General features: G+C 40.6%; 1 protein-coding gene across 1 annotated transcript; it reads right to left on the bottom strand.

The window, feature by feature from the left end:
* Positions 1-860: 860 nt before the first annotated feature.
* Positions 861-26,781, bottom strand: lzts1 (leucine zipper, putative tumor suppressor 1). The gene is made up of 9 exons (XM_041788201.1): positions 26,677-26,781; positions 9,829-10,175; positions 9,615-9,752; positions 7,180-7,342; positions 6,706-7,097; positions 6,417-6,590; positions 5,035-5,166; positions 2,236-2,430; positions 861-1,955 (listed from the first exon to the last, which is right to left on the bottom strand). The coding sequence occupies exons 2-9, from the start codon at positions 10,057-10,059 to the stop codon at positions 1,401-1,403; spliced, it is 1,980 nt and encodes a 659-aa protein (XP_041644135.1). The 5' UTR covers positions 10,060-10,175; positions 26,677-26,781; the 3' UTR covers positions 861-1,400.

Raw genomic sequence — 26,781 nt, 5'->3', positions numbered from 1 at the left:
GTGATCCACTTTTTACAAGACACAAACCAACAGCTTTGTATTCCATATATTACTGCCCATCAAGTCTGCCTTCTGCCATCCTCGGCTGGTTGGTTGAGCTGATAGCTGGTGCTAGCTTGAAAAAAATTAATTCCAGTCTAAATCCGGTCCTGACCTGGTGCTTTCTGCTTTACAAGCATGGGAGAAGCAGCTTCCCCTCTGTCACATAGGCTTGCTTTGCATGCTTGACCCCTTGGGCTGTCTGGTCTGGAAAAATGTGTTTCTTTTTAGCCAAGCATTAAATACTGTAGCAAAGAAAGTCTGAAAACTCATCTGGCGACCCAAAGAAAATCTCCTGTACATTAAAATACCAGAGACTGTGTAGATTTAAAACACAGGGTTTCAGAAATGGTGAAGTATTGAAACCTTACTAGGAACTTTAATGACACTGATTTCTAAACTCTTTGAGTTCTGCATAGTTTAAATGTGCGATTTGCTTAAACAGAGTCCTGAGTTCACGTACACAAAAATATCTTAATTTAAAGGTTTGTTTTCATAAAATAAAATAGTTTTATATATAATTTTAAAAAGTGAGATGGTAATTGTATGGGTGATAGAAGTTGCACATTTGGCACCTGAAGAACTTACTTTTAGGCTTTTACCTTTGAAGATGAATCACTGAAACGTCCTCTAAACAAAATTAAAAGAAAAACAAGAATAAAGCATGCAGATGGTAGAGAAAATATGATTTCAGAACCGTCTGGTTGCATATGGACTTAAAAAATTCACTGTTAATTAATGCGTGACAGTAAAAGATTTTATGAACATGTATTTTGAAGTGCAAAATCCATCTTTGACATCAGTGTGGATACTACAAATACTGCAAATATACAAATATGAGACTAATGTGATGTTAATGAAACGACTGAAATGCTTAAAGGTACTTTTCCATGCATGATCACCTTAAATAACAGACTGTAAAGGAGCAAAGCAGGCAAAGTTCATTAAGGTTAAAGTAATCTGCATTAGATGATACATCACTGCCATTTTCCATGCTGGAGGGGGCAGATGCTGAGCCACCATCATGCACATCATATGTCAGCATCAGGCATTAATCATAAAAATGGATAATTCACCTTTGTCTGGCCTGTCTCGACTCATAAATGGTATTAAAAAACAAAGAAAACGTGCATGATTTTAATGGTGAGTAAAAGGATGGTAAAAAAAATATTTAAAAATGTAATAATTTAATATTTACTTTTATACAAGAACTAAAAGTGTTTCTAGATGATCCACATTCTAATAAATAACCATGGTAAACACCAATATTCAGTGAATGATCTGCAGGTGTAATTAATTCATAAATATCAGTGGTGAATCACAGTCAAGTGCCCATTTAGCTTTCACTGAACGATGTGATCTCAAATCTCTGTGGCAATAACATCATCATATGTTTGTAACCCTGAGCTGTAGTTGAAGTCCATCCCTAGCTCCGTCCGGCTCTCCAGTTCAGCCGTCAGCTCCTTCAGGATCCTCTCCAGGTCGCGGTTCTTCTTGTGCATCTGCAGGTAGTTGATCTGGAGCTGCTTCTGGTACTTTATGACCCTGTCCTTCTCCTTGTTCCACGTCAGCCTCTCCTGCTCAAAGCTGTTGGCCTGCCTCTGCTGCGCATCCCTCTCCTCGCTGAGCTGCTGCTTCAGTCTCTCCACCTCCTTCTGGAGTGATTCTGTAGAGCTGTGTTTGCTCTCGTTCTCCTCCTCCTGGCCCTGCGCGGCGGGGGAGTCTGAGTCTTCTGCAAGTCTATCCAAGGCCTGAGTCTGGGCACGGGCCTCTTGCTGCAGACTGTGCTGCAGTCTTTGTTCTTTAGCCAGGGCCAGATCCTGTTTCATCACCTGAATGTCCATCTCCAGTTTGCCTACTTTCTCTCTCAGCAGATCGGCCTCATTCTTCTTGCGTTGGAGTTCGTTCTGACACACCTATATTGAAAATTCACAGACAGGTAGCACTTTAAAGGCTGTTTTGACTGATATAACAAGTCCAATTATTTTAAGTGTGTGATAATTTCTTTCATGAGGACTGTGGTGATTTATTCCTGCTTATACAAGGACAGTGAAAACAGTCTGAAGGTCAGAATCGAGTGGAGCCCATAACAGCCGGTATCTTTCCTAACTGCAGGGGCTTTCGTCTTACAAGCGCTGCGTGGGCTTTTTATTAACATGTCCTTGCTTAAATTGCTATTGAACCAAAAGCACTCACCTCAGCCTCTATGGTGCGAGAGTGAAGTTTGTCCTCATGCTCTTTGTTTTGTTTTTCTAGCGTCTCCATCTTGGCTGCATTTTCCCTCAGTAATGCCCGCAAGCTGACGATCTCATTCAGTTTGTGGCTGACGTCCGCCTGGCAGTCTCTCAGCTGCTGCTTTAACAATGAGATCTCTCCTGTCTTCTGGCACACCTGTATTCAGTACATGAAGTCATTTTAATATGAATCTCTTCATCTCCATACATGTGTATTTTTGCCCTGAAAACACTCATAAAATGAGACTGCACTTGTTGAATCTGTTTGTGAAAACAGTCCCAGAAAAGTCAAACTTTGAGTATTTGTTATGTCTGTTAATGTGACCGTGAGGAACTTTCCGGTTTGTGACAACTTTAGCGATTCCTGAATGAAACAGGATTGTTTACGTCTTTGTTGATCTTGTCCCACAAATGTGCAAGTGTTTTCTGACAAAAAAATTTACCCTAATTTGTAATTCAATACATTTCTGCATGCATTGTTTTTTAATAGCATTATCTAAATAAGGGATGGCACATGTGATGCAGAGATGACATACAAAATCAATCAGAAATGGTCAGTTTTCCTCTAAGTGGTCTGTTTGCTTTCATAGGCAGTGGTTCCCAACCTTTTTTCCTTGGGGTCCCCCCTACTCGTATCTAAGAAAAGCTAAGCCAAACAGGACCCACTTGGAAAAATAAAAACATCAATTTGATTTATTTTGTTGACAAAATCTCAACATAATAGGCCCTCATACACTTCTTTCTGACAAAAGCTCTGTGCATAAACTATCCATTACTACCATGGTGTATTAGGGCCACTCTAAAAAAAAAAGTATTTTAATTTTCAAGAGAAAACTGGAATTCTCCAGTTCAAAAAGTTGTTTATTTGCTTGAAATTTATTTAAGTTTTTTTAACTTTAAAAATCATATTTGCCCATGAACCAAAACTAAGAATTTCGATATTTTAAAGTCCAAAAGTTGAAAATCCAGCTACTGTTCTCAGTTTGACATCTCGTAAGTTTTAAATTTACACTTTTTGAAAATTAGGACTCAAAAAAAATCTAAAATTCTGAGCTTCTTATGTCAAAATTTAAGATTTTTCTTGTAAATGTCCAACATATTAAACTCTGAAATTTTCTCCTTTTAAATATATGACTTTATAATCTCAAATGTTTAACCCCCTACAACCATATGTTGATTGTTTTGCTAAAAAATAAATAGATTTTTAGGTTGGCCCTAACTTGGTTGTGTGTTAATGTCTCTAATCATGGTTTTAAGAAATGTATATGTACATCTTATTATGACAACCACAGAGCAGACAGAGTCCTGCACCCTCCTTGAGATCTTTGGCCCCCCCAGACCACAGGTTGGGAACCACTGGTGCAGAACTGCCCGTATCATATTTAGCCTGTTTCATAGCCAGATAAAAACTCCAACCAGGAGCTTTAAGTTATACTGAATTCCTTTAATTTTCTGCTGATGATATTCTGCTTTGCACCTACACCTGCACAAGCTTTTAGAAATCTTCAGCGTGCATTTTAGGGATGCATGATATTATGGGTATGATATCGGCATTGGTATTAGATATAAGAGAAAAAAAAATGAATGACCAGTATCGGCAGATATTAAATTTTCATCATCATTGATTACACTTTAAAGTTTGTGTAATGAACTCAAATCTGGTAATTTGTTCATCTTCAAACTTGTGTTTTAAGGACTGACGTTTAGGTCTGAACTACATTTAAATATCTGTATTGACATAAGCTGAAATTATTTTGTAAATATTGGCATACTGGATATCAGCAAAAAATCCAAAATAGTGCCTTGCTGATGTATTTGATTTAGTCCAAGATCAGCTTTGTCAGCAGAAACTTGCTGCAAATGCTCACGTTTACATGTTCAAGAACAGCAAAAAGAACATTAGGAGATTGTTACAAAAGAAGATGAGAAATTGAGCTGGCATCTTCTTTTCAATACTTCTAGCTTTTACTTGAAAACTTGTCTTTCAGAGAGCACATTCAGTATGTTGCTAATAAGCTTAAAGTTTTACTGTGATTTAAAAAGTCTTGTTTCTGCTTTTATATCAAAAGGGCTAGCTGAGTCCACTTTTCCACCTGCTCTTGGCTTTAAAGGGTTAACTTGATTTTACGAGCTTTGAGCATTACAGAGTTAAAGAACACAATAGTGGTTTGAGCTATGGCTCAACAGAAAGGTCAGTTCTGAAGAGGGCTAATAATTTTGACCCTGGGAGTTTTTGGCTTTTTTGAAATAATTCTATCCTTGTGTAGTAAGTAAAATAATGTAAGCATAAAACTAAGATGTCTGGATAATAATTTTGTCCTTATCTGTATTTCTACCAATAAGAGATGAAAACATGCCGTCTTTCTAGTCTGCTATATTCCATGTCAGTTTAGCTGCAGAGGAGAACTGCACAGTTAGTTTATCTCTTTGAATGACAAGGATAATAATCCCTCGTGTGTGAAAAGAATTTTAGGGATTGCCAACCAAAGTCTCCATTCAAGAAAAAGCACGTTATGCTCCTGATGGTAAAAAGCATCATTGTTAATTTATTCTAAAAAGATTAAGACGTTAGAATCTCTGACAAGAAATTAATATCTGTCTCTCATTAAACCTGATGCAAAAGAGTTAGATTTTTCCTCTTGTAACAGATGGACAGTTTGTTCTCACACCTCAGCAGCAGCCTTCAAGGTTACACCAGATTGTGTGATCCACCAAAAGGTCTCGAACCCAACTGTTATCACACTTATGACTCATGACTCACCTCCCATTGAGTTTCCTCCAGTGTTGGAGCGAGTTGTGTACTCTGTGTCTCGTAAGACCTCAGCCGGAGCTCGACCAGATCCTTCTCTCGGGTTAGCTTTGAGACATCTTCCTGTAGCCTCTCCCTCTCAGCCTGAACAAGAGTTTATTTCTCATTGTATTTATTCAACAAAGAGAGTAAGGTTGATTTATGCTAATGAAACTCTTGTTTGTAACTCAATAGATTTTTACAGTGCCTATAGAAAGTATTCACTTCTTGGATGTTTTGCCCTTTAATTGATTTTATAAATCAATCATGGGCGATATGATTTGGCTTTTTTGACAAATAAAATATTTTTAAAAAGTAAATGTCAAAGTGAAAACAGATTTCTCACAGCTTTCTCTGTGTGCCTAGGTTCATTGTCTTGCTGGAAAATAAATATTTTCCAGAGCTGTAGTTCTCTTGTAGAAGATTGTCCTCCAGGATTTTCCAATATTTTTCCATACTAATTTTACCCTCTATATTTACAAGCCTTCCAAAGCTCGCTAGTGAGAAGCATCCCCACAGCATAATGCTGCCACCACCGTGCTTCACAGTGGGGGAGGTTTGAGGTCACGTGCAGAGTTAGGTGCGCGCCAAACATAGCGTATGGTCTGAGGGCCAAAAAGTACTATTTTGGTCTCATTAGACCAAAGAACTTTATTCCACTTGACCATGGATCCTCCCACTTACCTTTTGGTAAACTCTAGTTAGAGATTTGATATGAGTTTTCTTCAACACTGACTTTCTCTTTGCCACTCTCCCATCTCAGCTTCTGAAGCTTGTAACTCCTTCAGAGTAGTCATAAGTGTCTTGGTGGCCTCTCTCACCAGTCTCCTTCTTGCACAGTCAAGTTTGCAAGGATGGCCTGATGTAGGCAGATTTACATATGCCATATTCCTTTTATTTCTTGATGATAGATTTAACTGAATTCTGGGGATGTTTAGTGCCTGCAGTAACCTATTCTATGAGTTGCTTGGGATGTTCTTTTACCTTTGTGGTGTAAAGGTTGCTAGGAATACTGATTAACTAGTGACTGGACCTTCCAGACACAGGTGTCTTCATACTACAATCACTGCACACAGGCAATCCCCATTTCACTAATTGTAAGACTACTAGCATCAATGGCTGGTCCACTGTTAAATTAGGTCAGCCGCTTCCGGGGGGGGGGGGGGTATTTATGCAATCACTGTTTTTATCTAACATATTTAATTCAGTTGATAATACTTTGTAGAAATCTGTTTTATATGGACCATGACTGACTTATAAAATCAATAAAAGGGTCAAACATCCAAGGAAGGGAATTATTTTTATAGTCACTGTATGTGAGGAGGGAAAGAGAGGGAAAGAGGAGTTGGGCTGACCTGGAGCTGGCTGACTTGTAGGTGGAGAGTTTGCTGGGTTTTTGCAGCCATTTGGGACACCTGCCGTAGCTTCATGGAGCACCTCTGCTTCAGCCCCTCCATCTCCTCTACACAGTATTTTTGTCTTTCCTCAAACAGCTGACAGGTTTCTGCCTCCTTCTCCTCAAAGCTCACCTATTTTAATGTGAAAGAAGGCATGTTGGTAACAGTTATACAACATAACTGCAAATAAGTACAGAGCTTCAATTAACAACCCATGCTGTTTACACCTTATGTTTCTGCTTTGTACCTGCAGTTCCTGCAGTTCACTCTCTCTCTCCAGCAGCCTTTGTTCCAAACGTTCAATCAGTGACTCATCGGTGGTAATAGGTGAGCGAATCCCACCTGCAGTTTGAGAGAGAGCTCTTGTCTCATCTGCACAAAGCGGGGCTGCAGGCTCCCCATTAGCCTTAGATGCTAACCCCCCACTGCTTGAACCAGCCCTGTAGCTACAGTCAAGGTTAACGTTATTCCCGTTGACCCATGGAGGGAAATTGGGCTGCACACCCTTGCTGAGGCTGTTTGCAGGAGCGGGGCTGCTGTCACTTTGACTGACAGGGCCTGTGGAAACACTTAGGCTGCCGCTGGTGCTGTGGGTGGGCAGGCTTGACATGGAGTTACGTCCAGAGTCTGAGAGAGTCCCTGAAAGGAAAAGAGATGACATTTTAATTTGCTGTAATTTCTCAATCAACCTGAAAATAATCTCCTTAAGACAGACAAAGACCTGAGAAGGTGTCCTGCTTTTGCCGTATATCTGGACACCTGGATTTCTCCAGCGGGCAAAGGATGCGGTCCAGGCTGTGTTGGCCTGTCTCTGTGGAGGTTGTACTCCTGGGAATCACAGGCTTGAAGGCAGTGGAATGGACCAATGACTTCTCAGCAGAGGTCTAGGGGAGCGAAATGACACACAGTGAGGGGTGCTTGTCTCTGTTTTCATGTTTATATTCAGCAGCTACTCTTTGCTGACAGCTCTACGAAAAGCATGTCCTTTGCTACTGTTACAGGGAGCACAAAAAGTCACGGACGGGTCACATTCTGAAACTCGAAAATCATAATGACTGTCTGTCACAGAGATAAATATTGTCACATGCTGAAATGAAAGCGAGAGATTTTTTCCCACTCATGTCTTTTCATATTAGAAATAGAGGCAGTGAAGCGTGCAGAATTGCTTCACTACAAGCTGCTGGCATTAACAGCCACACAAGCCGTGCTAGCAAGTAAAATTCACCAGACTGTCATAGGAGAGAAAACTCATTTCCAAGATGAACTTATACTCCGCATGCCTCATCTGTGCTGTCCAAGAATGTCACAAGCGGCACCTTAACTCCCCTACTTCCTGTCCACCTCCCCTCCCCTCCACATCCCACCTCTCTCCCCCATGCGCTGTCTGAGGGAAGATGAATAGCTCTTCTCTGTGATATTAATAATATGAGCTACTGCTGAAGTCTAAGAGGTAAAGCTTGTGAGCTCAGCATTCCTTCTTACTGACTTCATGACTAGAAAGTCATTCTTCTTTTTTCTCTCTCTTTCTATCCCTCAAACTCTCTTTGGCCCTCTATCCCTCTCTCTCCTCTCTTTCTCATTCTTTGCTCTGTCTCTTTTAAATCTGCTTCCTATTCCTCTCCTTTCTCACCCTCTGGCCCCAGAGGAATAAAGACCTATTGAGGGAGACTCAGTTTGCCTACGTATTCTTGGCACAGAATTGACTTTCCTGAGAAGATCAAGGCATTCTTAGGTCATTAATCTAGGAGGGGGTGATTAATAAACTGGGGCAGGTTATGAGAAATTGCAGACACCAATTAAACCTATACCTGCTGTTCATGTTTTATCTTCAGCATAGCTGATAGGTATTCAAAGTTAATACCATTAAAGCAGTATATCACTTTTTGATGGATGTAAGAATGTTCAAATAATAGACATACTCTACCCAATTTTGTGAAAGTTTGAAAGAGGACTTCAATAAGATACTTATTAAATATCAAAATAACCCAACCCCTGAATATTTCCCAGTTATATAATATTCTCACAGGAATTTTACATTTTTAGCAATGTGCCTGTTATAATCTAGCAAAGAATTAAAGAGTAAGATGAATACCGAACTTATGTTAACAAGCTAAAGATAAGCTACCTTAAACAGCCAGTTAGCTTAGCTTATCATAGCGAAAATACAAATATGTTAGCCCAACATCGCATCTAAAGATTAAGCTACGTTAAACAGCCAGTAAGCTTAGGTTTCCATTGCTAAAATGTAATTTAGTTTAAATGTTAAGCTACTTTAAATAGCCACTTAGCTTAGCTTACTATAGCAAAAATATAATTAAGCTAGCCCAACAGCATGTCTGAATATTAAGATACTTTAAACAGCCACTTAGCTTAGCTTACCATAGCTATAACACAATTAAGTTTGCCCAACCTTAGTCTAAATGTTGTACAAAAAACTCATATTCTAACTTACTTTCAAACTCTTGTTAACATTATAATATTAAGCTAACTTCAGCCAGTTAGCCAGTTGGCTTACTATCGCTAAAATATAATAAAGTTAGCCCAACATCACATATAAAGATTAATCTACTTTAAACAGCCACTTAGCTTAGTTTACCATTGCTATAAAACAATTAAGTTTGCCCAACAATTGTGTAAATGTTGTACATAAAACCCTTAATCTGACTTACTCTCAAACTCTTGTTAACTTGTAATTGTAATATTAAGCTAACTTCAACCAGTTAGCTTTCAGTAGGAGATAGTTTAGTATGTACTGTGTTCAGTGTGGTTATTTCATGAATGTAACTGCCAGACTTCACTTATGAATCAAGTTGAATTAAAAGAAAATTCTGAAACTTTATACTGCCAAATTACTTCCCTTCTGTTCTGACAGCAGTAGCGTCTCACATTAGAGGCCTAGGGGACTTCTGAGATCTGCTGTCTGCAGCAAGACCCTTCTCAGTCGATTGCCTTTTCACAGTCAGTCAAACCCCCCAGGTTTTAGTTATATACTAATGCTACAAGCTGATAATAATGCTCTAAACTTTGGGCGAGAAGCTAGGATATATAATTCCCATGAGCTATTTTACTTTTTTTATTTTCATTTTTAAACATTTAATGTCTCCTTTTGTCTTTTTTTGAAAGCCTGAAAATTTAGATGACAGGCATTTCCCTCACCCTTTGAGTCACATTCCCTGACTTGAGCAGCAGTTTTGGTTGCTGTCTCCCATCTGATTCGCCGTCTTGGTTCTGTCCACCTGTGTAATCTTCCATTGATGCTCTTCTGTTGTACACTGACTGGGGTTTTTGGCTCACCTTATATGGAACAAAACAGATAGTTAAAAAAGTTTAACTTCATTATATATCTTTGAAATGCCTGACTGGACCTCACCTTAATATAAAAGAAATCTTCACTTCTTCCTGAGCGGGAATGTGACAAGCCTTTGGAGGGATGACCGTTGGAGGAGGAGCCCTGAGTAAAGCCACACCTCAGTAAACTGTCCAGGCTGCAACCTCCACTCTTTCTGTGAGGGTTTGTTTCCTTTTTTAGCCTGTAGTCAGACGCCTTGCAGTGTTTGCTGTTGAGGCTGTTGCCGTTGATGAGGCTGCTGACACTACCCATGGTCCTGCAGGCATAGGTGAGGGTCGGGTTGGACTGAACTCCAGGTGGGCAAGTTACACAGGAGTGAAGGGCGGACACAACTCATGACCCTGGTGAGGTTCTGTCAGTGGCTTCATCTGTAATTCAAGAAGGGAAAAAACACATTAAACAGGGAGAACATGTCTGATTATCTTTACGTAGACATTTCTTTATGAGAGGCCAAAACTAGGTCACAGTTTCCTCTGATGCATATCAGTTTGTAGTGGTGTTTGAATGAAATGTTTCCTGTTCGGTCCAGACATGCAATGTGAAAGCAGGTGTGTTCACATTTGCAAAACAAACAAAGTGTAAAAGAAGTCCATCTTGGCTCGCTGCCTGGCTTTGTGTGTGTAGATTTATGGCTCAGCCGTTGAATTTGACAAATAAACCTTTGAGAGCTCTTCCTCTAAACAAACTGGTAATTAGGCTTCTTACTGCCTACTCCACAATGGCTGCTGCTGCCATCTGAATAACACTATACAGTCATTTTGAACCCAGTGACAGACCACACAGATTTACTATAAACAGGGCAGCAGTAGCTCAGTCTGCTGAGATTCGTTTGGTGTTGTAAGTTCAAATCCCAGTACTGACAAGAGTGTGGAAATTGTGACTGGCTGCTGGAGAGGTGCCAGTTTACTTCTCAGGCACTGCTAGAGTGACCTTGACCAGTGTTGCCAGACTGGGCAGTTTTCTGTGTAGTTGGGCTGTTTTCAGTTGGAGTGGACGGATTTAAATGAGTTTTGGATGGTTGGACATAATTTGGACTGGTTTTTCGTGATTTGGGTGGATTTTTAATATGAATTACAATACATCTAAAATACAAAATTCTGTCATTTATTTGAGAGTTTTTGGGCTGGAAACTATCAGCTCTATCTGGCAACACTGCCCTTGATCAAACCCCCAACTGTTCAAGCACTCTTTCATTTGCAGCCCACTCAATCTGACATCCCTCCAAGTGCAGCGTGTCCAAAAGATCATGTGTGTATCCCAGGTAAATGCATATGTAGCATTAAATTTGAGGGGAGCTTTTCAGATATAATTCATTTAGCTATTAACATGTACATTTATTTCAGAGATAATGGTGGTGCTCTGTATTCTTTGTCTCTAACTTCCTATCAGAGACAACCAGAGCCCAGATGTTGCTATCCATGATCTCTAACCCACAGGGGAGAAGTCCTCTCAGCAGTGACTTATTAGTGAAAACCCCCGTACCAACAGATCAGCCCTGTGGGTTTCCCTGACCACCTGGTCCTCAGCTTTTAAGCACTTTATAACAGCCACACTAACAGAGCATGGGGCTAATGGCCCATGCTAAGCCATATATTAGTACACACAGCCTTGAGCTTCAGCCTAATCCATAATTATTGGCCATTCATGAAAATGGTGACAAATGCATGAATGTCTCAGTGATGTCTTCCTGAAACGCGGGTGGGAATCAGACTCATCAAGGCTGTCACTTTTATCCCAGATAACAAAAACACTGATAAATGGTATGAGATGTCTGCAAAATCAACCTTTCACAAAAGTAAGGAAATTTGTGTTTGGTAGATTATTTCTTGTAAAAAAGCTTCTTGACAATAAATATCGTACAGTTGGAAAGCCTATTTATTTCCCTTTTAAATGGGGCCACATTTGTAAGGAGCATGCATTTGTAGGATGAGTAGCAGAGCTGAGTATGTGGGTTGTGCACATGAAAAAATTGCCAAATGTTCTCTGCCAATGACAAACAGCTGATTCTGCCACAGACTCTTGTTTGGTAGATTTGATGATTGAAGACATTTAACAGTTTATTAATTTTTATTCAATAAACAGGAGCTTTGCATGTGGAAGAACCATACACACCCACAACAGCCTGGCACCTCCTCCTCATGCTGGTCACCAGCCTGGTCACACACTGCTGTGGCATGGCATCCCATTCTACAACCAGCATTTGTGGCAAGTCAGCCAACATGGTTGTGTTGGTTACTCTGGCATGGACAGCACACCCAAGCTGATACCACAAGTGTTCAGTGCGGTTGAGGTCAGGACTGCTGGCAGGCCATTCCATCCTCTCCACTCCCAAATACTGGAGGAAGTCTCTAATAAACCCCACTCTGTGGGGTTGAGCGTTGTCATCTTGGAGGATAGAGTTCGGCCCCAGACTGTGAAGATATGGGATTGATGCTGGTTGCAGAATCTCATCTCACTATCTCTCTGCACTGAGATTGCCCCCAGTGATGCCAAGCCTCATTTTTCCAGTGAGGGAGATGCCGCCCCACACTATCACGCTGCCTCCACCAAAAGATGTTACTCTATCGGTGCAGCAATCAGCATAATGTTCACTGCATCTTCTCCACACTTTGACCCAACTTCCTTAGGCAGAATCTGGACTCATTGCTGATCATTACTGACATAACATGCCACTCAGGCACCTGATTGTCAGCACCTGGAGGTACCAGATACTCAAAGAAAGAGTCAGTAACAACAGCAGAATGAGCTGTTTGTCATTGGCAGAGAAGAACTGACAAATGTTTCATGGGTGCAACCCACATACTCAGCTCTGCTTCTCATCCTTACAAATACATATTCCTTACAAATGTGGCACCATTTAAAAAGGAAATAAACAGGCTCTCCAATAGTATAAGATTTATACCAAGATGCATTGTAACAACAAAGAATAATCTAAATTTTCTTACTATTTGTGCCAAGTTAACTGTTTCATGATGTGAAGAATAATACTGAAAGAAGGTAGCTTTCAAACAGAAGGAAGTTGAGTGGTTATTTCAGAATACAACACTGACAGCTATTTGAATACAGGGAAGGAAAGATAATCCTGATTGCAAAAAGGTTTCTAATCATGAAAGATTCACACAGCAAGAAGGAGGTCATCCATTACAACTTCAGGTTTGATTTTCTTTTTCATTCAGAATGAAATTCAAAACAAGATTATAGTGTATATGATGTAAATGTTTGCCTCTAATAGCATGAAGTGCAGAAGTCCCTGATGTAAACAGACTCTGACATGACTAGGACTCCCTCTATTCCACTGCTCCTGGATGTCTGCAGAAAACTACAGCCTTCACTCTCACTGTAAGAAATAAGCATTTACTGCTGAAATGATGAAACAATAGATTTTACTTACTGCCAGGTCAAACTACGCCTCCATCTCTGACACGGCCCCTGAAGAATAAAATTTCCTGTCCTGGAGAAAGTGAACATGCAGACATGTGTGTACGCCTTGAATGCAAACCTCTCACTATCACCCTGGCCAGGAGGGTCTGCTAACTGTTCATTGGAGGGGGTGGGTCTTCTCTCTCATCGGCCTGGGCCCAGCTTTGCATTATAACTGACATGTAAATGCAAGTCCATGTGTGTGTGTGTGTGTGTGTGTGTGTGTTTCAGGACGTCCCGCCTTTCCCGGGGGAGCCGGTGTACAACATGTGCTCCCATAGAAGTGGCGTGTGCCGCTCAAGTGATTAACTCCCAGCTTTCACAAAAGATCTGTTACACCCCCTTCGCATAGCCCCCCTCCATCGCCCATAGACGCCCTCTGTTTTTGCATCGATTCACTGTGTAATAACTATTCCACCCCCCCTTCTTCCCTCCCCTGTGCACCCGTCTCCCTCGATGCCCTGCACCCACCCTGAGCAAACAACTCTACATGTGAAAGAGGAAAAAAAAGGCGCTTGCCCTCTTTCTTTTGGCTCTTTGTCTGTTGAAGTGTGCCGCTCTTTGTGTGGACTCTTGATGTATTCTCCCCAAACAGCCCAGGACCATATTTGAGTGTTAAATAAATGACTAGTCTTCACAATGAGAGGGCTGGAGAGCCTCAGTTTTATAGTGATTTACCACCATCCTGCTTTTATGCTGTTTGTTCAGACATACACACCTTTACACATCACACAAAAAACTTCACACACAGCAGCGTTGTAGAGTCTCTCCGAGGCAGTGGAGCGTTCAGCATCCCACAGAGTACACACTGTTGACAAAACACCTTGTGGATGAAATACAATCACACATCACGACAGGAAAATATACAAGGTGCTGTGTTCCAAATGAACAAACAACAACAACAGGAAAGATAGGGCCCCTTAGCTGTGCTGCAGACAAAACAAGAATAAATCTTACAGCCCCTTTTTGTCACGAGGAGAGGTATTCTTTGTGTTAATGTGAAGAAAACAGACAGCTTTATAGCATATCTAAAGATCGAATGCTACTGATTCATTGATATGAACACTCAAGAATCCAGTTTGTTAAAACGGAGCTGAAGAGAAACCGTGGGAAGCAGTGAGACTACTAAACTGTGAGGTTGCAACATGTGCAGACAGGTTTACATCATATTTCATCACACTGTTTTAAACTTTAGAAGTTCTCACACTCGTTTTACTCACTTAAGAAATAATTTACAGTATCTCTGTATATCTGCCATTATCTTTCCCAGCAGCAACGCTAACTCATCCTTTCAGCTGCTGACAATTGTTCCTCGATTCGCCCCATTCAACCCCTGGAGCCCTGCACTTTTATTTTCCCTCTCACTTTCTGCACAGAATGGCTCTATTCCACTTCCATTTGATGCAAATATTAAAGTCATCTGAAAATCCTTTTGTTGCAAATTTTAATAAGCAGCACAAATGTTCTGACCTTGCAGCTTTTGAGTGGATGGTGTGATTTAAGACCTTTGGTGAGGTGGGATTACAGGGGTGTGTGTTTGTGTGTGTGGATGCATGCACACATCTAATCTCATATCTGATTGGCTGCATGATTTTCTCTGTCTGCACAAAAGAAGTGTGTGCACCCGTGTGCAGGCAGGGGGGGTGTTGCCCTAGCTTTGGAGCCCCAGCTGACCTGTCTGACACAAAGCCCCAGCCCGCACAGGACCAGCTGACAAGACACCCCCTCCAAAACACACTGATACACACTCTCTGAGAGCATAGCCAATCCATTTGCACAGCCTGTGGAAGGCGGCTGCACTATAAAGGTTCAGGATTTATACCTGTCTCACAATGACCATGAAAGTGTGGTCTGTTCTCACTGTACCTCCACTCTGCCACTGTGCCAGATGGCATTGCTTTAATTCTCACTGTCTGTATGGTAATTTCTAACAGATGCACGTGTAATCCATCTAGTTCAGTGTGTCTGTTTTTTTAGGTCACACTCAGAGAGCTTATTGTTCTTTGTTTGTGTGTGTTGTCTTTACACAAATTCAGACACAGCATCTCACAATTTGAAACCGCAACCTGCCAAAGCACTTTCCATTAGTAGCCTAAGTTTTCATTGGTTCTACTTAGGTTCACTCCACTGTTCCTCTAAGTTTTTCTTTATTTGAGCTCATGTGAGGAACTTTCTGATTGTGCTGACTTTAGTGCCCATTGTTGTCTCTTTGCTTATCCTGTTTTGTTTACAGTTAAGTTGTATTTTCCTTTAGCCATCAAATGGATCGCCCACTGTGAGTCTTTGCTGTCTGTTATAACCACTTTCAGCTGACACCTACCCTGCTGCAGTGGCAGTTTACCCTACTGAAATTTTCCCTTTTGAACCATATTGCTCTTTTAGTTCATAGAGACCTAGTGTCATGACCTCATATGAACTCTTTATAGGAACTTTTGACTAACTGCCAATAAATCAGACGGTTGGATTTATGAGACCCCAAATCAAGGCAGAACAATGAATTATCCTGAACAGGGCTGTCAAACGATTAAAATTTTTGATAGTGATTAATCTCAGAATTCCTGTAGTTAATTGCAAATAATCTTTTCCTTTTTGTTGCATTTTCAAATTCCATTATTTTGCATTTTACATGTTTTTTTTGGTTTCCTTTTAGATTTTTGTACAGTCTTCAAGGCTTCCTGTTTGCATACAGACCTTTTTTTTTTTATCTTGAAAGAAACTAAGAAACTCGTAGATTTAAGATTATGACATGAAATTAACCACAGAAAAGGAACTTGTTATGGATTGAAAAGTACATAACAGAACACTAAAAGGGTCAATCTTGATAACACAAAGTGCAGATGGCATTTGACTTCTCCACTGAGCTGTCTGTGTTTTTTAAGTAAAGGGGGACAGTAAAGTACGTGTAAAGTGAAATCCAAAATTTTTGTCTGAACACACTAGGTATGTTGTGATAAGGGTGCTGTAAACATGTAAAAACACTGAGATCTGTGTGTGAAGGAATTTTAAATTTAGACCATAAGAAAGTTGTTCAGCTCTTTCCTGGCTTGGTTTGATTCAAGCAGGGCAATAATCTGAGCCCATGACGTCACTGCTCAACATGGGGATTTACCCCGCTCCTGAAATGCTACAATGATGTGAAATCACTGAGTAGTTGTTAGCTAAAGTCACTGCTTTCACTGAAAGTTAACAGCCAGCTACAAGCTATGTTGTTCATTGTCAGTAAATTTCACAAATGTATCAGCCACAGTGGTCTACAGGTCACTGAAGAGGTATAATGGAGGGATTTGTGCCAGAAAACAGTAAATTCAACCCCCAACTTTTGTCTCTCTGCCCTGGTAGGGGGAAGGCTAATTGCTGGAGGGGTGGTTGAGTTTTTACTTGAACCAGATGCAGCGGCAACCAACATCTTACCTGCTGAAGGTGTGTTTTAATCCACATTTTACTTGTCTTAAGTCCAGGATGATTAAAAGAAGCAAGCTGTGGCTTTGTCTCTCTCAATGCATTAACAGTTAAATCCCTCCAGTCTGTTAGCATTGCTATGCAAAAGTTTTGTAAGGTAGCCAATGTATTTTGTATTTCTCGTGAGCGGGCATGGCTTCAGCACATTCAACCGACACACCCACACCATCCTAGAGCAGATTTTACTGCCTAATTTTTCATGATTTAGAAGCTTAATTTTATAAACTAAGAGATGTTTCTCATGACTGAAATTTGGCCTGGTGGTTCATAACACAGTGGCCTGTCATACAACAAACCTAAAATAAAGATTTTTCTATCCCCTTACAGAGACTTTAAGGAGAAGTGGTGGACTTATTTAACATCACTGTGGCTGCAGGGAGGCCTTGCGGTGGCTTAAACAAAGTGTGCTGAATGGGACTATTAAGCATGCTTAAAAATTAATGCACTAATTATGGATCTTAATTAATCATGATCACTGACACATGAATTTGAGTTGTTGGAGGAGGGAGAAGGAAACGGCAAAGCGGTTCAAATAAGGACAATCCTTAGACCCATGGAGATATGAACACTAGTTTGGATTTGTTGCACAAAAAGACAAGAATGTGACAGTTTAAACTGTTTCCGGGTCAGAAACGACTCCCTACTGCTGTGAACTCTGCATCAAACATCTGCAAAGGCAGCATGCTAACACAACCTTAGTTAAGACCCCCAGAGCCTGAGTGATGCTCAAGATAACCACATGATGCTGACACCTACTAAGCAGCCAAAATCCAAGCTGGATTTTCAACATCAGCACAGGTAAACACACCAGCTGAGATAGATAGACTTGGTGTGATTTGATTTTCACAACTTTGATGTCACCTTTTTTGTGTTATAGAGCAGGAGAAGAGATCTCTTCTAAGTCCTCCTTATGAGAAGAAGGATTTGAGCTGTTTGTAGTGTTAAGTAGAAGTATCTTTTTCTCACTAATTAACACAACTTGACTGAAGATAACACATGACAAATGTACTCAACTGCAGACTTCTCATGAGTACATACACTCTTAGTCCTGTCTTTTAACAGCACTTCTTATGTTGACATGACTCAATGATGCCTTTTTACTGCAACAATACTGAAAGTAATGCTTTTTCTATGATGGAACAGTGGCACATTTTCTTTAAATTTTCATGCCTTGGAACTGCTTATGTCTTTTTAACTCCAAGGTTTTCTCAAAAGTTTAAAAGCTAAATTAACCTTCATGACATCACCATGGCATTACCCACAAGTAAAAATGACATGTCAGACCAGTGAATAACACCTTCTGACATTCCTCGCATTCATTTAGATAAGGTCCTTTCTCATTTCTTTTTATTTATTTAAGATATAAAACATGGTTTTCATGTTTCACAGGCATTCAGCTCTTTTGACGAATGTCAGCGAAGCATCTTGTGGATTTAGAACTGGCTCGAGGCATGAAATCCGTCTTAGCTGATATCTAGTCTTTTTTGTCAAGGTTAGGATATCATTGTGATCTAATAGAGATGAAAGCACAGTTTGTTTCCGATGTGGGGCGGTCAAATGCCGGCAGGCCTGTCTGACATCAAAGACATCCGGCAGGAGTCAAACACTGAAGAGCAGCCTTTCCAAAAAGCTTACAATTTTGATGTTATCATTTCCACCACATCCATGTCGGCTCATCAGCATGTGGAGCAGCACAAGACTAGGAATACACAGGCACAACTTTTTAGTACCATCATAGTTGGTTTTAGAGTCTCTAAAGGACATTTCTCTAAATATTAAAAAGATGGAAATTTGTAAAGGGGTCAGAATTCAGATTTCCTTTATACATTACATTAGCTAGATCATTATTCTATATGCCACTGAAAAAAACAAGGAGCTGTTTTCACACTTGCATTAATGAAAACTTTTAGAAATCTTCCTCAGCTGCTCGTTCGCACCTGCACCTCACTGGGTGAGACAATCCCCATCAGACAGGAGGCCACTTAGTCGAAAAACACGTTTGCGGCTAATTTTTTTTTTGTTTCACTTAGCAGTTAATAATTTGCCTTTATTGCCATTATTTAATTTGGCTTTTTGGCTGTTCTGCCCTTTCTCAAGCCTATGTAGAAAGCATCAAGCAGGAACAGCACACATTCCTGCTCTTCCTGTGGCTGCTAGTGAAGGTAGAGTCAGGGAGAGAAGCAACAATAAATCCAAAGCAGACATTGATTTAGCCAGATGCAGAATAAAGGAGGAGCTGGGGTGGAGGAGGGTGAAATAAGTGGCTAGCAGAGGGAGCAGCAATGAGAGGCAGCAGTTTTTAAAAGGCAGCATGAGTGCAGTTGACCAATCGCATGCTTTAAAGTGAATCAGCTGGCCGTTTGCCATATCAGCTGATCTCAATTATATGGCAGTGCTTGATTTCATGGCCTGCCTGAACTAAAGCTGTATGCTCTATTTTTGCCTTCATATCAACGCTACTTAAAGTTCAACTGATTAACTAAAAAGCAAAAGAGCAGAGAAGAACATACTGGTGAACAGGCAAAATACTGAAGCAGTTTGATTCATGGAGATCATGACAATCATGCATAGTCTAGTTGTGTGCCTGTTGCAGGATCCATTCACATCTCATCCATTTAAATATGACTTCCTTCTCACTGAACCCTACTTCATCAATGCCAATCACAACACACTGCTGCAGGCAAAGCCTTGCCTCCACCACCCCAGACTCCTCCTTTCTAGCCTAAAGCTTTTCTACATCCTCATATTTATTCACCTATATGCTGGTAAGAAGTGGATTTCTGCCCAACTAAATTTCATTTTATTTGACATGCATTTTGATAAATGTATCCTTACGGGAGTGTTCTAACTCTCTGCTCTCTGGAAAGGAAAGCATACTGATTGGTTAACCCAGGGTGCATCATTTGAGCAGAGACTTCACTGCCATGTAAAATCCATTTTGCAATAAATGGTTGAATATAGGACAAGAGGGTCTCTGACTGAATAACTTTAAAAATAAAACTTTAAATGTCAGGCAGGCTGCCTGTGAAGTCTTCCAGAGATGCTTGTTGACACATGCGCCTTGCAGTGGGAGACTGTCTCTGTCAGTGGCAGGGGCGTGATGTCAGGAGGCAGGACATCATGTAAAAAGAACAACACAATAGTGGCAGGTAAGGGGCGCTGGTGGCCTTGTGGTTAGTTTGTGCCTTATGCCCAGAGGCTGTTTACCTCAAAGAGGGCGGTCTGGGTTCAAATCTGACCTGTGGCACCTTTCCCACATGTCATCTCCCAGTCTGGAATGATTTACAGAAAGACCTAAAGGTGGTGAGCTGGTCACTTTGGACGATTTCAAGTGGAAGTTAGATAGCTCGAAGGCAGATGACTCTGGCTGCAGATGTTTTGAATGATGTATGTATTGTGATCGAAGTTGAGCTGCACAAATACTTGCCGTTTTTACATTTTGTTTGTATGCAGCCCCACCCCTCCCTATACGCAGAGCACACACAGCATGTTAGGGCATGGGTTAACTACTACATTTGCATAAGAGCCAGTTTTAACTTGGAGGACATTGAATTGGCCAGACTTCTCAAATACTAAATTGTTTGATTCATTTTTTCCCCCCTTCAAAAATGTAAGTTATTTTTTGCCTTTGGCAGTGAGATCAGTGCTAACTGCAGAAACTGCAGCTGCCACTCGGGGGTGATTGCAATATTTTGGATATATATTCCTGGGGCTGGCATGTTGTCATCACTGGGTTTAATGCTAAAATGCTATGTTGTGATTGGTGGGAAACTGTCAGGAAATCAGTCTATTGTGGTGGTTCTCTGGCAGGAAAAATTGAGCTCTCAAAGTGCCTAAAGTGGAAAGTTGACATGGAAAACAGCTTGCTTTAATCAAGAATGAATTGGGATTTTTTGAAATAACATACCCTAAATCCCAAACCATATTTTGCCTCTGCACACTTTCTGATTTTAAAACTTTTCTGGGGCCTTGATGATCACTGACGTAGGGCCTTGCTTTAAGTGTTTTTTTCTCCATCTCTGCACATCAGGCCGGTGTTTGCATGACAAATATGATCAAGGTAATGTATATAAAACATTGGTTAAACGTAATCTTGAACTGAGCATCACACATTAGTAAATAAACCCTCAAGATATCTATTTTTGGAAACTGGTACCATACATGATCAATTAATAGGTATGCAGTATCCACTTCTTCCATCGCTCTCTTTCCTGATGACTAACACTCACTACAAAGTAACTCTTTTATCAAGTAACTCAAGTCGTTGTTGTGCAACCTCGTCTCTTGAACATCAACTGCCATTGTTTGGTTACTGAATTTATGAACTCTGTAAAGCTGGTTCTGCTATGGCAAAGCTTAACCTCCTCCACCCCAGCCTCCTCCTTCATAGCATAAAGCTCATTGCACCATCATTTTTTAGATTCATGGGATTAATTGCTTTATTAATTATTATATTGTATTCAATATGGATTGCCAAATGTATCTATTCATATGGGGGTCTCTAGCCATGCACTCTCTGGAAAGTCAAAGCATGCTGCTTGGCTAACCCAGGGAGCATCTTTTAAGCAGATCCTAAAAGCAATCTTAAAAGGTACATTAAAAGTCTTGAATTAGATTTTTAAAAGTGTGTAGGAACCTTGTCTACCAGTCATGTGCTTACTGAATCCTGCATCATCATCATGTTAATTTAAGGCTGTGCACAGCTGACCCACCAAACCAACGTTGGGGATGCCTTGATGCATTTGCATCTGCAAAGTTAACAGCAAGCATGTTACCAGTCTTCAACAGAAAATAAAATGGAGACAGCAGATGGAGCTTCAGAGTCTGGTGTTTTAAAGACAGTTCTCCTCTTTTCATCAGCGCTGCATCCTGTTCAATATCACTGAAGCAGTTTAATCCTGAGCATAAAGATCCTGTTGGTTGAGCCCTGGTCGCTGATATAAACTCCATCACTCTCTGGCTCACAGTGAAATATCCTGAGTGCTTTGTTCTCTGATGGCTCAACCCAATGTCACACTGAAAATTTACAAGGGGCTGGACAGGAAATATTAGGAGCAAGGCCTGGGTGAAAAAATGGGCGGCTTGTGTTGACTCACACAACATTTCAGGGAGTTTTCAGGAGTCTTGGTTACTTCTGAGTGCACTTTTAGAGTAGGCATTAATCTCAATCGATCGTTATTACACAATGCGATCATCCAACTGTACGCCCAACATATTGCCCAACGTGTGATGTAACATGTTAGATAACTGAAATCAATCTGTGATTCACACAAACAAATAAAAGCTTCACATATTGCAGGTTTTTCAATTACACGGTGGAAATTCAAGCCACAAATTAAGAGCAGAGAAGAAGAAGCTCACCCACATGTGACATGGTCTTCCTCAGCCAGAGAGGATATTTCCAGAGAATGATAGGCTGACAGGTTGAATTATTGAGTAATACTTAGTAATACTCAGTCTCCATCTCTGTCATCCTCTGTGGGACACACACCCACGCTCACTCATGCACACACACACTCTCTCTCGGGTGGTGTGTCTCACTCACTGGGACTCTGAGTTGCCGGGATGAGTAATGTGGCCTCCAGCAGAACATCAACTGGGAATGAAGTGTGGGGGACAGACAGCCATCTATCTTTCACTTGCAATGCTAACACATCTATCCACTGACCATGCACGCACACACGCTCTGCACACACAACGGCATCCAATAGCAGCTAATTGGGTAATCCTTTTAGAGCATTGTAAAGGAGATTGAGCATGAATGGGACTTGAATGGTGAAGAGCAGAATACCAGACACTCATTACAGCCCTGGAGTGAAGAGATGGAATACCAGGCACGGAGGGCAGGGAGGAGAGTGTTTGTGTAAGAGAGAAAGATTTATATTCTGAGGAGCTAACGTTGCATTATATGTCGATGACTGTTGCATTGTTCAAAAAGGATTTAATGCCTTCTCTGTTTAAAGTTTAAGCGTTTCAAATGCACAGAAATCTAAAAAATGTGAATTAAACATTTACCGCTCATTAATTCAAACTCGGTTTCTTTTCTTGGCAGCCAGCATCTTAAGCTTCAAGGCTGGCATTTAGTGAAGAGCCCCCTGTTGAAATTAGATTACGTTTAGATGCTTTTATGTGCATCCAAATGAGCCATTAGGTCAACCCAACAATCTCCCCCTCTGTGGGTTTTTAATAGATAAGGAGGTTGTCTAAGCTGCTAACTGAGTTCGAATGGCTGGCTAATACTAGTGTAATACAGGCATTAGCATAACCTTGGCAGCTGGAGTATAGAGGAAAATGTATTTTTAATGGGAGCCTTTAGAGCTGCAATGAGGATGGGAATCGACAAGTCCTAAAATTAAATACACAATATTGCCTTTTATATGTCGTTATTGAGCTGCAGCCATCCAAACAAGATTAATTATTGCCTCAAAAATATGTCCCCGTGCTTTTCTGTAAGGCTTTAAACTTACACTGGAATCAGTCCAAAAGTGGTTTTAAGAAGAGTTGTATGTGTCTCCAGTAAGATACAGCAGCTTCATAGTCATGAAATATTAACGTCTGAGGCTTTTATCCCACTCTATAAACAGAAAGAGGAAATGCATTGTAACAAGTGGAAGTATTTTTAGACATTTTGAATTACTGCCCATCCATTACACACAAATATTTACTTTTTCCATTAGCTTGTTTTGGACATGGGGTGTCATTTATGCGGGATATGACAGCCTCATAAATATACAATTTAGATGGATTGTCATAACAGCTTTGTTTGATTATCATTTTTACAGTAATTAGGCTTTTAGCTTAGAAGGCACACTGATTGTCAAGAAACAGAAGCAACACCACCCATAACTGGGGGCCTATGGTCAGAAAAATCATGTTCCATTGTAAAGTTAATCTGTAATAAACATGTTTTACTTTAACCTGAAATATAACCACTCTTATCAAAGCAACAAAAATGCATTTTAATTTTTTCTGCTGTAGTCCAAATATATTCTTCTTAAAACAAAATTACCTTTTAATTGGTAAAGTTTACAATTTGGATGAGGACACTAAAATAAATCATTTGGGAAGTAACGCTTGACTTCATAGCAAGGCTGAGATGTACACAAATGTCAGGACAACTAAAAAAACATGGCAAAAAGTGTCAAAAATGAGTCAAAAGCAACTAAGATGGGATATAAATGCCAAACGTAATTGGCAAAAACTGGATTTAAAGAGGCAAAACAATGGAAAAATGGGCAAAAAAGGCAAAATTGGGCATTTGGTGGCAGAGGAGTGGCAATACAGGTTGAAAAAAAAAACACAAATACTTCAAAGTTGGCAAAGTGGCAAACATGGGTAGAATAATGAGGAAGTAAAATCTGCTGGTGTGGGCGTGTCGGTTGAATGAGCTCAAGCCCTGCCCCCTGTTGAGAAATACAATCCTCCCAAGTTGAAAAAAAATGCTACAACCTGAGTGGAGGAATCATCTGTCTGCTCTACTAGACAAGTCAGCTCTCTTTACCAGCTACCAGAGAAACAGTCACATTTATGTCATGACAGTTTAGAGCTAAAAAGTCTCAGTTTAATTTTCTCATCCTGTATTTAACTCTTCAGGTATTCTTGTATCTCATTTTCTGAGTTCTGTGAAGTTAAGTTTCTCTCTCATTGTTAAGTTGCTGCAGAAATAGACCATGTCTATCATCAGATACATTCTTACCTTTAGCATTGTGATGCTAACAGACAGAAGTGGTTCAACTGTTGCTGCATTGAGAGAGACAAAGCCAAAGCCTGCTTCTTTTAATCATCCCGGACTTAAGACAAGTGAATCATGGATCAAAACATGCCTTCAGCAGGTAAAATGTTGGTTCCTGCTGCATCTGGTTCAAGTAAAAACTCAACCACTACTCCAGCAATTAGCCTTTCCCCTATCAGGGCAGAGAGACAGAAGTTGGGGGTTGAATTTACTGTTTTCTGGCACAAATGGCTCCATTGTGGCTCCTTTAATGACCCATAAGCCACTGTGGCTGATAGATTTGTGAAATTTACCTCACAATGAACAACAACATAGCATGTAGCTGGCTGTTAACTTTCAGTGAAAGCAATGACTTTAGCTAACAACAGACTGTACTGAGATGAACTACTCTCTGATTTTATATTGTTGTAGTGTTAGTGGGGTAATTCCCCACAGGGACCAATGACATCCTGGGCTCTTATATTTGCTCTGCTCAAATAAAACCTAACCAGGATAGAAGAGAACAACTTTCTAATGGTCTAAATCCAAAATTCAGTCACACACAGATCTCAGTGTTTTTTACAGGTTTACAGCGACCTTATTCAAAATATTTTGTGTGTTGAGACACAAGTTTTGGATTTCACTTTACACAGCCACTCATAATCCCCTCAGCATCATTCCTTAAGTCTGTCTTCTATATTTTTGTTTGATATGCTATCACAGTGGGTTGACATGCATAGGTAGGTGGAGAAGAATGAGGCCTTTCCTGGCATCGGGGCCCATTGACCCTGCAAGCTGAAGACTCGGTGATAAGGCTGTCATTCTGGAGCATAACCATCCTCCCATCCTCCTAATCTGCTGTGTCTGTGTGCCTGTGTGGATGGTGTAATGTGGGAGTAAGAGAAGACACAATGAGCTCACTTTCAGGGGTCTGTATCATTCTGAAAGCAGCTGAAAATGTTTTTCTTCAGGCGATACCTGCGCTCAGCTCCAAAATGAAGCCCCTCCTGACCTTGTAGTGCCGAATTGTTCATTGTAAGGAAAACTCTGCAGGGTTTTCCAATGTCATAACTTTAAAGAGTCATGGCTGATACTCACCTGCTGTTTGCTGTACCTCAGCTCTTGCACCACAGTGAGATAATTCTAGTTTAAACGTGTTTTGAGGAGGCATTACTGTAAAGTTGAAAACTGCAGTATCGCTGAGGCATTCAGGGATGCACTGCTCGTCTCTGACAGAGCCTTCACTCATGCAAGGGAACTGCATTTGGGTATCTGGGACAGTTATTTTAGGACGCGTCTTCTTTAGCAGGTCATGACAGCACCAATGGTTTTCACACGCAACGGTGCAATAATACATACAACTGCATGATATAAAATGATTTTAAAGTGTTAATGATAAAAAAAAGTCTTGTACTTTGAGTAAAAAAAAAACTCAGCTACTCCACTTTTCCTCAACGCCCTCACCTTCTGATCCCGTCTCTACCCTGTATTTTTCTCTGCACAATAAGTTACAGTTCAAGGCAAAGCTGAACCTGCACAAGCAGGTGCTCTTTATTTACACATACACATTGTCACATGCACAATGGACATCAAATCCAGATCCCAACAGGTCTCAACACATCCTGCACACAGGTGTGACACTGCTGAAATAGGGAGTTGGTGCAAAGCGTAAATTATTTCCCACGCGGATCTCTGGCATTGCTATCAATCACGCTGCAAAATTACAGGAGATGCAGGAATAATAGGGTGGGAAATATATGAATGAACACGTAATGCATGGTTCAAACTTTAACAACTGCTTTTGTATTCATACCTGGACAAGTCACTGCTCTCTGTTGCTCTCCTAGATTGAAAACATCACTTTGGCCAGTAAATAAATAACTTTCTGGCAGTTTTCTGCAAAGAAAATTAAAAATCATAAGCAGATTTTGGCACTTCCTCAATCACAGCAGCGCTTTTGCTTTGAAATTAAGCTTGCACATTCAAAGTAGAAAAACACTTGGACTGCTTCCATGTGGAGAAACTTTAGTTCAGTCAGAATGTTTTACAAAGCAAACAACAAGCATAATTCAGAGCGACACTAAATTGAACCAAGCTGACGTTTTGTTTCTTTCTAAGCTAACTTTGAGAAAAAAAGTAACACTTAACAAATCACACAATCTGCTGGTGCCACCCAGGCTCACTCCTACAGGAAGTCTGACTGCAGAGTCTGAACCATCATTTCTCCCCCAGTCAAACAACTATAATGTTCCTATAAAGGGTGTCTGGGGATAACTTACCTCCATTATAGGCTGCCTGCATGGTCACAGTCACTGCTGCTGCTGTGTCCCAAAGCTGAGTGGATCACGGGCGGGGACTGGGAAGCACTTCTGTCTCTTTTCAAC

Source organism: Cheilinus undulatus, linkage group 5, assembly GCF_018320785.1.
Source record: "Cheilinus undulatus linkage group 5, ASM1832078v1, whole genome shotgun sequence".
NCBI lineage: Eukaryota > Metazoa > Chordata > Actinopteri > Labriformes > Labridae > Cheilinus > Cheilinus undulatus.
This window is presented reverse-complemented; position numbering and strand designations above follow the sequence as displayed.

Excerpts from the sequence above, each read along its gene's own strand:
- lzts1 (XM_041788201.1), bottom strand. The coding sequence starts at position 10,059 with ATGGGTAGTGTCAGCAGCCTCATCAACGGCAACAGCCTCAACAGCAAA. Across the intron at positions 7,343-9,614 it reads CAGGGAATGTGACTCAAAGG|ACCTCTGCTGAGAAGTCATT; the intron begins GTGAGGGAAATG and ends TCGCTCCCCTAG. Across the intron at positions 1,956-2,235 it reads CTCGCACCATAGAGGCTGAG|GTGTGTCAGAACGAACTCCA; the intron begins GTGAGTGCTTTT and ends TTTTCAATATAG.